At 43.1% G+C, this 13,475-nt stretch overlaps 1 protein-coding gene across 1 annotated transcript in view; it reads left to right on the plus strand.

Moving 5' to 3' along the window:
- The first annotated feature begins 4,657 nt into the window (after window positions 1–4,657).
- Antxr1 (ANTXR cell adhesion molecule 1) overlaps window positions 4,658–13,475 on the plus strand; it is a 225,591-nt gene continuing 216,773 nt past the window's right edge. Inside the window, exon 1 of the mRNA XM_047522286.1 lies at window positions 4,658–5,222. Within this exon, the coding sequence (XP_047378242.1) occupies window positions 5,071–5,222 (152 nt within the window). The 5' untranslated portion in view covers window positions 4,658–5,070. The remainder of the gene's footprint in view (window positions 5,223–13,475) is intronic.

Here is a 13,475-nt window from a genome sequence, read left to right on the forward strand (position 1 = left end):
CTGTAATCCCAGTGGCTCTGGAGGCTGAGGCAGAAGGATTGTGAGTTTCAAATCAACCTCAGCAATTTAGCGAGACCCTGTCTCAAAATAAAATTAAATAAAAGAAAGAAAGAAGGAAAAATTTGGAAAGGTGGGGGCTGGGGATGTAGCTCAGTGACTAGGCATCTTTGGGTTCAATCCCTGGTACAAAAAATTAAAAAGCAACATTATAGGGAACATTCCTCAAGCTTATCTGACAGCAGTTGCTGACACCATGGTCTAAGTAAGCCAAACAGTCTGGACAGAGAAACTGAGGTAATGGTAAAGACTCGCCATGGAATGAAGGTCTTTGCAGCTGCTGAGGCTGAGTTAAGAGCTGAGGGGAGGCCTCGCTTATCAAGCATCCCAGCAAGCTGTGATGTGAGCTTGCCCGAGCTGCCTTGCCTCATGCTGTGTGCTGGGGTTTACCATCCCCCCAGTCCTTTGTCTCAGACCTGTTGCTGGGCAGAATTAATAGGCATGCTTGGTTTGTTTACACTACCTCAACGTATAGTTCACCCATAGGCTGGTTCTGTTACGCTTTAACAAGTGTGTTAACCTGATTGGATAATATGCCTATATATGTCTTATACAATCCTAAGTAAAATTAGATCTGAGCCTTCAGAGCCTGGTCTCCGATGTCTGAGTGCACTAGGTAGGCATCCTACGTCCTCACCCTCAGTGGACCCCCATCTCCGAACATCTACACAATCTCACAATCTTCCATTAGGCATTTGCAGTCTCTGGGCTTGTCAGGATCCTGGATTGTACTGGTACATTTCGGCCTTCATCTGAGTTTTGAGTAGGATTGACCTGCTCTCCTCTCTAGATGAAATGAACAGTTTGTTTACAAGACTTTGCATCCTTTTAAGGATCTGGGATAGAGGATTTAAGATATGCTCTTTTAAATTATAGATTATTCTCTTGACTGGGTCCTTGAAGGAATGTGCTCTTCAGAAGGCTTGGCTGCAACTTAGGATACCCTGGGGTGGTGTGTGACCTTAGCTAAGCTGTGTTGTGAACCAAATTAAATAAATATCTGGGCTGATATTGACTGATATGTGAATTGAGCTCATTTTTTTAAAGGTTCTGAATTAGTCAAGTTGGGTTGAGGCCCACTTGAATGGGTTTTATCTCCACATTGGGTCATTATTTTTGGCTGAGGTTTGATTTGTCCTGAATTGAATCAAAGGATATATTGGACTGAATTTATCCTTAAACTAGACTTGCCTAGGCTTTGGTTGAGGTATTAATGGGATGCTACGCTCAACAAGGCTTTGACTGTTACTGGGCTGAAATTGTGGATAGCCTGGCTGTGGGACACCATCAGGGCATCTTGCCCTAAACTGTGGTTCTGCATCTGGGCTTAACTTTATTACTGGTGCCTTTGTTTGTACTATTGGTAAAACTCATTTACTTGGTCAATTTGAATTCTTTAGAAACTTTGTTGTTCCAGTTGATAAACTGCTTTTGGAAATACTCTCGACTTTTTGCAGATAATGGTCCAGGGACCAGTGAGACCTCCAAGACTGGATATATTTGATTGACACAAAATTTACTGGAAAGTATCAGATTTGTCCCTATTGTGGCAAGTATTTCTAAGGAAAATTTTTCACAAGATTTTCTTGGATAGTCTGCATTATCTGGAACCTTTTCCAGGATCTTTTTCAATAACTCAGACAAATAACATTTAAGTGTCCAGTGGGGTTCTTGAGAGGTTAGATGGCAATGTTATTAGGATAGCAAGCTTCATGTTGGGCATCTATCTATCTCCATGGACCTTGGGAAGGCCTATCCGTTTTTTCCAGAGCACTGGAGTTCTTGGAAGGGAGTAGGATCAGGATACTTCCAGTCCAATCAGAACATTGAGCATTACCTCAAGAGGATGGTAACATTTGCACAGGGAACTCTGGATATTTAAATGTCTCTGAACTCTGAAATTAATCTGGGAAATTCTCCATTGGAGACACTTCCCAAGTCCTGCTCTAGCTTCCAGGGACTGACCCACCTTTCCCATCTCCCTATGTGCACTAGGGCTGAGGTTACCAAATTCCAACAAAGGCACAAGTTGATGTCAATTCAGAGCACCTCATACTGTCACCTCTCCCACTGAGCTACCATGCTAGGATCATTCATTTACCACAGTTAGAAACTATGGACATCCTTTCAACCTTCCTCCCAAAAACCATATGTCTGTAATTCGATGTCAAGTTCACTTCATGAGAATGTTTGAGGGGACACCTCCTCCAGTGAGCAAGGCAGTCTGGAATGGATTTCTCTGGGATAGACAAAGAGAAGGGTAGAGTCATTTTAGGATATGGAGATGGTCAACATGTATCAATAGATATCTTTCTAGAATCTCAGAAGAAAAGCAGAGGCAGCTGGTACACTCAAATATCTGAACCACTGCAGCTACTTCTTTGCCCTCTTAAGCACTTCTCTTAGAGGAGACTCTTTCATCCTCTCCCCTTCCCTATACATTTATTTCACAAGGACCCCACTCACCAGAATCTGGGCCTTCCCCTGTCTTCGATGTGGGTGTCTCTAACTTGAAGACCTCTATTAGGACACCTCCTGCTTTCCCTCCACTGGCTAACTTCTTAAATTATTTTCCCAATGAAAATCAAGATATTCCCCTGTCACTCAAACTCTTAAACAATCCAAGAGGACACTGAGGCAAAAGGATGAGAGAAGACATTCCTAATGCCTCTCTGATTCTTCTGTCCTTTAAGGGACATTCAAGTCCTGTCCTGACAATCACATAGTCACCCTCCCCACCATATCGTCCTATTGCACATTCCCTTACTTTCCTGGCCAGCTCCCTCTGGTCTCCCAGCTTCCATGTACCCAGCTAATTTCTATGGATTTCTCCCTCCTTCCTTTTCATTACAGGGCTGTAGTGGGAACAGAATGGGTTTTCCATCTTTTGAGGATAAGAAAGGTAAAGGAAAAGAAGACTTGGAGAAATTAGTGTTTTTAATCCCCATGATTATTTTTTTCCAGAAAGCAGTAATACACAAAATATGGGTGTCAATGATTGTCATCTAAAAAGAACCATTTCATGGTCAAGGAAATATGGGAAACAGTTTTAAAAATATCTTTTTCCCCACAGAAATTCTCCAGGCTTTAATAGGCATTTATTAGTTATATATAATTGCATTGACAAATTCCCCCAAAGTTAAGGATTAAAACACAAATAGACCTTATTTCATCATTTCTATGCATCAGGAATCAGGAAGGGCTAGCCAAGTAGTTCTGCTTTGGGGTCTCTGGTGAGGCTGCAGGCACCAGAAACCTTGACAGGGCTGGGAGGTTCATTTCCAAGATGGGTTACTCACATGGGTGGTAGTTGATGTTGGCTTTCATCAGGGAAACTCAAGTTTCCTGCTGTGTGGATTCCTCCAGAAGGCTGCTTAGATGTACTAAAGATATGACAGTGGGCTCCCCCAGAGTGACCCATAGAACAAAAGGGAAACCACACAATCTCATAGCCTAGCTCCAGAAGTCACACAACATGAGTTCTGCAATATCTTATTAATTGCTCACAGGTCTTCCTTATCCACGTGGAAGGAGTGTGACTACCTGGAGATGAGGGCCATTAGGGATTATTTTGGAGGCAGGCTAGTACAGTGCATTATGAATCTCCAAGAATTATTTGAAAATGCAATTAATGTTGAATGGAGCATTTCAAGACACCAGGATTGTGTGGTATACACATTGGAGGAAGCACCATGGATGATCCATTGGTGGGTAAGTGTCTTAAGGGATCACAAGTGGAAAGGAATATGTGTGCCGGTCTGGGGGAAGAATCCTGTCAAGGAAGCATGCGTGTGGAAGACAGGGGAAGCTAGATCTAGGGTCCCACCGCGAACTGGGGCTCACAGACCACTCTAAGGAAGATTCTGCAGTTTAAAAAGGACAGCATAGGAGTTTTTTTTTTTTTCCAGTCCCAAACTGCCTGAATTGTCTACACTTCTGTATGCTGTTTACTTCCTCTGTCCTACATCAAAGATGGGGAGAGAAAGTCAAAGTTCACGGGCTGAAAGGAAGAACTGTTGTCACAGAATCCCTAAAATACGGTGATGGAGAGAATCTACAGGGTTCAGCTGTTCCAAGCCGGGAGCAGAGGGAGTACCCAACTTTGGATATTACGCGTTCTGCGTGCTGCTTGCTGCTTTCAAAAGGACCCTAACAGTCTCTTTCGTGATCTGGGTTAAGATCACTTGGATAATTCAGATCACAAAGACTTGTTTTTCCCTGCTTGATTTGCACAATGGTCTGTGTTTCCAAGCCTGGAGTCGGAGCCACAGTCCTTGGAGGAAATGGGTTCTCACCAAATGTTTACAGTGACCGCATCCGCAGACAGAGAAGGAAGAGAAAGACGACCAGAGAGAAGGGAGAAGTGGTCAGGGGGACAGAAAGGGAAGGCGCGAAAGGAAAAGGAAGGAATAAGAAAACATACGCAGCTCACCTGAAAAGGATAAGGCACAGAAGATTTGCACCCCGCATCTATAAGTTCCACCCCGCCACCCCGGCCCAGCCACACTCCCACGGACCCCGGAGCGGGGTTTCGCCATCTTTGACCACAAGGTGGCAGTCTTCGGACTTTCTTCCTCCAAAAATAAGAAAGGGGGGTAAAGGGGAGGGAGAAAAGGCAAAGCACTGCCCCAACCAAGAACAATTTGAAAACCCACCCCATAATACTTAAAATCTGGGACAAAGAACCGTCAGGACGGAACTGCTTCAATTGCAAAACCTCCGCGCAGCCTGGGGAGCGGTCCCACCGCCCGAACCCGGAGCAGTCTCTTCAAAGAAAAGCGGAGTACAGTATTGGGATTCTTGAAACCTGAAACCTAGAAACAGAATCGAAGCGGAAACCAGAAGGAAAACCTTGAACTCCCCCAGACAATTGCTTCCGGGGAGTTTCTAGGGAGCGAGGGGGAATAAAGGGCCAAAGAGGAGGGGCCCTCGGATGGCGCGTCCCTGAGGGTCGTGGCGAGTTCGCGGAGCGTGGGAAGGAGAAGACCCCACTCTGTCCCTGGGCTGCGGGTCATGGCCACCGTGGAGCAGAAAGCCCTGGTCATTGGCTTCAAGTGGCTCTCCTTGGCCACTCTTGTGCTCATCTGCGCCGGGCAAGGGGGACGCAGGGAGGATGGGGGTCCAGCCTGCTACGGGGGATTTGACCTGTACTTCATTTTGGACAAGTAAGTGCCGTGAGCCGTTCCACTCGAGGCTAAGCTGGTGATGATGCTTTCTCCCCGGTCAGGGCTGGTCGGCAGGGTCGCTTTGGGTCAGGCGTGCATCTCGAGGGACCGCGGGAGGTGGTGGCGGGGAGCGCTGCGCCTTTGTTGGGGAGCGCTCCTCCCATCCCTCGCCTGTGCTGCCCGAGCCCGCAGGAGAGGCGACGCTGCTTGTTGGGGGCACAAACTTTTTTCTGTCTTGCTCTCTGTGACCGAGGAGCGTGCGAGGACTTGGAGGATGCTATTGACTCACTGCGTTTCTGAGGCTCCTTCCCATTTTCGTGAGAAAGTCTTGCTTACCAGAGGCAGAACTTGCAGACACTTCTAAAGTACGAGGCGACAGCATTTCCAAGTCAGACTATTGAAAAACGCTGTCCCACAAAAATGGATTATCTTATCCCCAATAATATAATGTATGTTCAGCCTGGGCACTTAATGAAAAATGCAAGACAGGATTTCTCCACCGCTGCACTATTGAGGTTTAAGCTTGGTCATTCTTTGTTGTGGAGACTGTCCAGTGCGTTGCAGGATGTTTAGTTGCATCCCTGGCTTCTACCCATTAGATATCAGGCACATTTCCCTGCCCTGGTAAATACTTTCTCTCCTTTGCCTTGAGAACCTCGGTAGAGAATTCAAGCTCTTGATCTTTGACTGATGGGCTGCCAGGGAGGTGCTGGAGCCCTGGTTTCCTTGTTAAAGTGGATAGTGTTTAGGCTTCAGGACTTTGATCAAGGAAGAGCTGAACTCTGACCAGTTCAACACTTCCCTGGTTCCCACAGACTTGCCAAGCTGCACTCAGGGAAGTTCCCTGTTATCTGTGAAAACCACCTTCCAGCAATAAAAAAGGGGGGAAAAAAAAAAAAGCCCCTCAGAGAAGATCCCTGCTCACTAAAGCCAGGCGAGCGCCTTGCAGTTACAGCGGTGGGGAGATGAATTTCACAGACTGGAAAGTATTTGGGAATTGGAAAAAGAGTCCTGCAAAATAAGCTGGCCAGCTAGACACCAAATGTGCTTTGCAGTTGCCCCTGGAGTTTGCTTTTTCCGTAAAGTCTGTTTTGAACTCCAGATTCTTTGGATGAAAAGTGAGATCTCTTTCTTGCAGATTTATGAGAAGGTGGATACTGAAAATTCATCCAATGCTAAGAAGTGGAATTTCTTTTGTTTCTTCTAGTGGCTGGGAGCACTAGATCCTAGGCTCAGGGGCACTGTTTGAAAACCCTCAGAGATGCTCAGCATTTGTGCAGTATTAGATACTAGTTCAGAGGGGCATATAGAAAAATTTCACAGAATCACCATTCCCTGAATGGAATACCTCAATGCTGTAGAGATAATCAGTTCTCCCAAAGCAATTCATACAGTGAATTAAACTTTTTAGTCTAAGTTCTAAGAATTTATTTTGGTGATGGCTGGAATTTAACATAATGGTTCTAGGCTTATCATACAGGGAAAAAACAAGTAAAAAGAACTAAAACATTTTTGGAAAAGAATAAGAAAGAAATACTTTCCAAATGTTAAAGTAAGACAAATTAATTAAAACAGGATGGTAAAGACCAAAGAATAGATGGACAAAATAGAAATCCAAGTACATGTAAACATTTAGTGGAATTTTGAATCAGTAGGGAATGAACTCATTGTTTGTTTTTTATGTGTTTTGGACAAATGGTTGATAACATTGGGGGGGGAGGATAGATTTATACTTTATACTACTTAACAAAATAAATTCCAGAAGGATTAAGATTTAAATGTTTAAAATGAAATGATCAAAGATCTGGAAAGTAATTTAGATGAATATACTGTAATCTTAGGTTTAGAGCTTCTAAAGCATGACAACAGTATAGAAACCATAAATACAGAAAAATACAGAGAGATTTGAACATGTTAAAATTCTACACTTTTATAAGTAAAAATGCATAAATAAAATGTAATAACAAGTTACAGAAATGTTTGCAACATTAATCATTCTCTTGAGATGATCTTAATATGTAAAAAGTGGAGGGGCTGGAGGAGGAGTAGCTTAGTGGTAGAGTGCTTTCCTAGTATGTAGGAAGCCTTGGGGTTTGGTCCCAACATCAAAAAATAAAAAGCATATATATATGTATATAAACTATATATAAATATAATACATACCAAAGATATTATTTGTATGTATAAAACACATATATCATCTCAATAAAAATAGTCTTACTATATAATTTACAGGAGAAAAATATATATGAAAGTCAACAAATACCAAAAAAAGTTCAACATTACTAGTAACCAGAGAAATGAAAAGAATCAAAGAAGATAAAATTTTTTATTAAGTTGGCAAAGAATTTTAAAGAATCACAATATTCATTACTAGTCAACTTGTAGGCACTGTCACATCTTACTAGGGAAAATATAAATGGGTACACTCTTCCTAGACTTGCGCTGTCCAATAGAACTTTCTAAGATAATGGAACTGTTCTGTGTCTGTGTGGTTCAATACGATAGCTGCTAGCCGTGTGTGACTATTGACACTTAAAATGTGTCTAGAAAGGCTGAGAAGTGAATTTTTTATTTTGTTAATTTAAATAGACACTTGTGGCTACTGTATTGAATAGAACAGACCAGAAGATAATTTGGCAATATATATCAATTTTTTTAAAAGATATGAAGGGTCTACCTTTCCATCCAACAATTCCGTATCTTAAAGATAAATCCAAATAGTACCTCCATTTATGCTAATGGTAGTGTTGTTTAAAATAATAAAAAGTTGAAAATGACCTAAATGTTCCACAGAAGGAGATTTAAGTAAGACATGAAATATTCAGCATATTGAATACGTATTGTATATTTTGCATGCTGGGAAGGTGTTTTAGGAGAAATAGGCAATGTTTATACCCTATGGAGAACATGTAATTCCTAAACATTGTATACATTATGATTCTACCTTTGTAAAAAATGAAACACACATGAATGTCTATTTACCTGCTATGGTAATGGTATTTCTCTCTAGAAGACAGGACTTTTAACTTCTGTCTTTATGCTTTTCTGAATTTTCAAAATTTTCAGTAATAAGCATGTTTAATTTTATTTTCAACAAAAATCAAGTGTGGAGAAGAAGGGTCTCTAACCAGTGTGCTGAGTTCCTTGCCCCTCTGTTTATACAGGAAGGTCCTTCTTTTGTATTCACTCCTGGGATAAACTTCTGAATGTGCTAGTGAAGCATATTAGGAACCCCAAAATGCTCCAGGGGTAGGGAGGCTTGGTGGGGAGACCTTTACAGGCACATACCTTTACATTCAGGTAGATGGCTTTGACTTCCTTTGGTTGTCCTATTGCCTGAAGACAGGGGTGGTTTGTGCTGAGTAAAAACTTGCTAGGACCTGGTTGATCACGTGCACAGCTCCAGTTTGTCACCTCAAGCCAGGTTAATTTATGTGATTGTCGAGGGCCGAGCTGGGAGATGGGCCAACAGGAAGCCATGACAAACAGATCCCTGGGGTGGTCCCTAAGTCATAGTCTTCTGTCTTCGAAAGAACCCCCAAGACATTGCTGTCCAGCACCCAACCACAGCAGAGCAGGAAGGCAAGGAATGCTGACTCGTTTTTTCCTTGGGCTGCTAAGATCTGTTGGCTGCTTAGACCCTGTCTACAGGCTGAGACCAGTGGGTCACAGGAGACGGGATCCACCATTCTCCTCCCCAACCCTGCAACTCCCTGCAACTGGTTCTCTTTTCCGTGGCATTGATCTCAGCTTATTTCGACTTCAGGCAGGATGCGTCTCTGGCCTGGAGGGCTCCCAGATTATGAGTTTAATGGAACGTCATGCTTTTTCAACCAGGAGCAAAGACTGCATAATGATAACCTAGGACACCACAGTAACACAATAGGGCATTATTAGCGGCTTTGGCGACTGGGCTGCACAAGGCTTTATACTGATGGAATTTCATGTTCATTTAAACATGCTTTTCTGGTTATAGTCAGGAAAAGTAGATTGCTGGGAATTCAATCAGGGATTTGAAAAGTCAGATTTGGAAGGCCTCTGTCCAGAGAAAAACAGTAAAGGAGCAGCTAGCCTCTTGTAAGTCTTCCAGACCAGGGTTGCAAAGATCAGTGCACCCCTTTGACCAACCCATGGACAAGAGTGGCCCTCTCTTTCAGAGTCCTTCTCTTATTACAGTATATATTTATGTGTCATATACTGGTTTATTTCACATTGAACCATTAGACACTTAATTGCAGAAACTAGATTTTCCATCTTGACTCTGGCTACAGTATTTGTGCCCTAAAGACTTCAAAAATAGAATGTGGGGAAGAGAACAAGAGAGCGGAGGAGGTAGCAGGGGAGGGTGGGAGTAGGCACTGAACAACTCTATTTATAGGACTTTCCAAAGTCAAAGCCTGTCATTTCTTTCTTGCACCCAATAAATCCGTACATGTGAAAAGGCCCCCCACAGCCTCACCATGTGCTCCTGACCGTGGAAGCCCCAACCCTCTTTTCCTTTTTGCCAGCATTCGTTTTCTCCTTTCCCCATACACAGGCACCCAGACTTCCAACCACAGCACCCAGCATTTGGTGATCCCATGGGGGTTATGATTTGTAGGACTCTTAGTATACATTATGACCCAGGGACATGGTCATGAGACAGATTTTTGTAGTATTTGATTGGAAACCTCACTACCAGGTCTAGTATTGTTTTTCTGAGAAAATACCTTCTGGATTCCCAACTATTTACTCACAAAAGAAATTCTTTAAAGTTGAAACTTTAAAGTCTCACAAACTCTTACACTCTATTCCTAGGACATCAGAAACAACCTTTGTTGGTAGGTAGAGCCAGCATGTGTGCTGTTCCTAATTTATGGATGAGAAGAAAACCTTTGTTTGTTCAACCCACTGGGTTAAGTGACCTGCTCAGGGACGGGGATTAGATCATGACAGAACTAGAACGACGTCTGCTCCTGACTCCCAGCCCAGTTCTTTCTGTTCATCTCTGCCCTGCACAGTTGGGCTATATAATGAGAAGCACATGGCAGTACAACTGGAGGAACTGGGTGGGTTCCAGGAGTTAAAATTCCCTGCATCAGAGTTTCAGTAAATCATGGTACATAAGGCAGCTCAGATTGCTTAATTGAGGAGCTACCGCTCCACTGTTAAATCAACGGCCTTTGATTGAAAGTTTCAGGAGCTCCAACCCCCTGCAGCCCACCCAGATGCTGCAAAGATCTTGGGGAGGCGGGAGGTCAACTGATGCTGCTGACCTTGAGGTGTGTTCAGGACATCTGGTCAGTCTGCACTTAAAGGTCCAATAAATTAGTGATTTGTTCAGACTGAATCTGAATGGAAGAGGGGAACTCAAGTTTGTAGGTGAACTAAACACATAGATGTAGCTTGTTTCAGAAATACTTTGGAAGATGGCTTAGCATAATGAAAATGCAAAATTGGCTCTGAATAAGGAAAACAGTTTATTAGAAAGTACTTTTAAAATGCTACAATAATAACTTTAAAAGACATCAGAAAAATAATTCTTCAGGGGACAGGATTTTTTTTCCTTCCCTTCCTACCTTCCTTTCTCTCTCTCTCTTTCTTTGTATTGAAATGGATTCTATAGTTAGTTTTAAATGTTCCACCTAGGGGCCGGGGTTGTGGCTCAGTGGCAGAGCGCTTGCCTAGCATGTGTGAGACACTGGGTTTGATCCTCAGCACCACATAGAAAGAAAGAAATAAACAAAGGTATTGCGTTCATCTACAACTTAAATTTTTGTTTTTTAATATTCCACCTTTTAGGTTCCAGATTTGGAGAAGGCTTATCAGGCCAGACAATAGTTGGTAGAACTTCCCATAAATTGGAAGGCTTGGCATATGGGTCAAAAATAAAGTAAATAAGGCAAAAGTGTTTTGTTTTGTTTTTCGGTCTGGGTCAGCCAAGTAATTATCTCTACTTTCCTTAGCTGTGGAGAACTGGTAAAACTCAGTGTCAGGCTGAGAATAGAATCCAGGAGTGCTGGAAGAAGACGTCTGTCCTAAGATAACCTATAATTATCTCCAAATGCTAAAGAACTCTCTTGGTCTAGGAACAAACTCTGGCATCTCTTAGGGAGACTTGGCTGTCACATAAATGTAAATGAGATTTGCTTCGTGCTAATTTAGAGCATGTATCCATTTTTGGTGTGGGAGCAGGAGAGGACCTCATTTCTCCCACTGATGACTCTGTAGCAAAAGAGAAAGAAGGTATTTGGGCTTACTTGTCATGGTTTTCTGATGTATCAGGTTCATATTGAAAAAGTAATGAGATTTCTTCAGTTTGACTCAACTGATTCTTCCATTCATGGTGTAAATACATTCTCAGTATAACAACGGTAAAGACGTATATAACACAATACCTATTGAAAACAATATCTGGCAACATCTCACCTGTATGATCCTATTTAGTCTTTGCAGTTCTCATAATACAGTCACGATCACCATTTCACACATGAGGAAAATGAGGTTTCTCAGTGGTAAATTAAGCCTCAACCCCAAGCCTCTCTGGATCACAATCTCTGTACTAAGATGAAGAATCTGAATAGGCAAAAGAACATTGAACCAATCAGAGTAGTTTAGGTTATGCTGTGGTAACAAACAGCCCCCAAATTTCAGTAAGAGAAAACAGGATATCCTACATGTTTGATGGGTGCAGTAGAGGCTGTCCTCATGATTGTTTGGGGAGCCAGGCTGGTGGAGAGGCCTTCTTGGCACCTGCTTCACCTCCAGCTGCACAGGGAAGAGGAAGCTGGAGGATGCCTTGCGGTCAGGGGGATGCTCCAGCCAGAAGTGGCAGCATCCTTCCACTCACAGCTCATTGGCCAGAACTAGTCACATGACCTCGTCCTATGGAAGAGACCAAAGAGATGTGTCCAGAAGAAAAGCAAAGCCAGATATGCATGGGCACTAAATGCCTCTACTGCAAACATAATTACACTGCTTTGACCTGAATAAGCAAGAAAGGAATAATCAGAGAGATAGGGAAAAGAGGTCAGACTTCTGGAAAAACGTCAGTTGGGAGCTATGTCCTGGCTGAATTCATCAGTCTGGAGTTACTGTCAGACATGATATTTCAAATCTGCCCAGGATTTGAGTTTGATGCCTCCTGCTCTTTTGCTCCCCTCCCCTGCCTTCCATACTTCAGATGAAACATTCAGAGTGGTGGGTAGGGGATAAAGTAGTTTAAATGAAAGGCTGAGAGATCAGATGTGCTTCCTGCCACCTACGTGTTATATGTTGTGAAAGATAAGATCTCTTTTTCCATAGTTGGTGAACTGTCAGGGAATTTGACAGGCAGGAGAGAAGAGAAGCCCCTGGAATGCTGTAGCGGCTGAGCTGAGAAGGATGCCTGTGTACCAAGGCTGACTCAGAGTTGAATCAAGTATCTGGGCTCCAACTAGTGCTTCTCCAAGTGAGTGCTGTTGGACTATTCCGTGAGACAGTTAACTTTTCACTGGGAAGGACTGTAGGATGCTTAGCCTTTCTGATCCTTGCTTTCTAAGAACCATTAGACTTCTAGTCATTGTGATAACCAATACATACATGCCTTTACGTTTATTTTTATTCTGATTTTTGGTACCAGAGATGGAACCTCTGGGTGCTTAACCACTGAGCAACACCCCTAGACCTTTTTAATATTTTATTTAGAGACAGGGTCTCACTGAGTTGCTTCGGGCCTTGCTGAGTTGCTGAGATTGGCTTTGAACTCGTGACCCTCTGGTTCGGGCTCCGCTGGGATTACAGGTGTGTGCCACCGTGCCTAGCTACATTTATTTCTAGTGCCTTCTGGTGGTGGTAGCGCCCTGACTGAGAACCCCTGACGAAAGGATCACAGTGTAGAGCAAGGCTTGCCAATGGCGTTGATTCCTAGCACCCAAGGACCACATCTGAGCAGAAGGGATACTCACCTGAGGGAAAAAACAAAACAGGGAGGCTTCGAGGACAAGGAGATGAGTGGAGAGTGTAGAACTAGTGGTTCTCAACCAAGGGCTCAGTCCAAATTTCAGAAGGCTGGGGCAACTGTGTGTATTTTGCAAAATCTTCCCAGGTGATTGTGATGTGAATTCCTCCCTCTCACCATAAAGTACTGAAGAGTTAGACAAGAAAAACTACCCCACAGTGGTGGCCTTTGCAACAATGTCTAGTAACATTTCGCCTGTAGGATCCCATTTAGTCTTTGCGGTTCTCATAATAGTTGAGGCAGCACCCTCAAACTAGACTCTAGGGAAAGAT

Source organism: Sciurus carolinensis, chromosome 13 (assembly GCF_902686445.1).
Source record: "Sciurus carolinensis chromosome 13, mSciCar1.2, whole genome shotgun sequence".
Taxonomy (NCBI): Eukaryota; Metazoa; Chordata; class Mammalia; order Rodentia; family Sciuridae; genus Sciurus; species Sciurus carolinensis.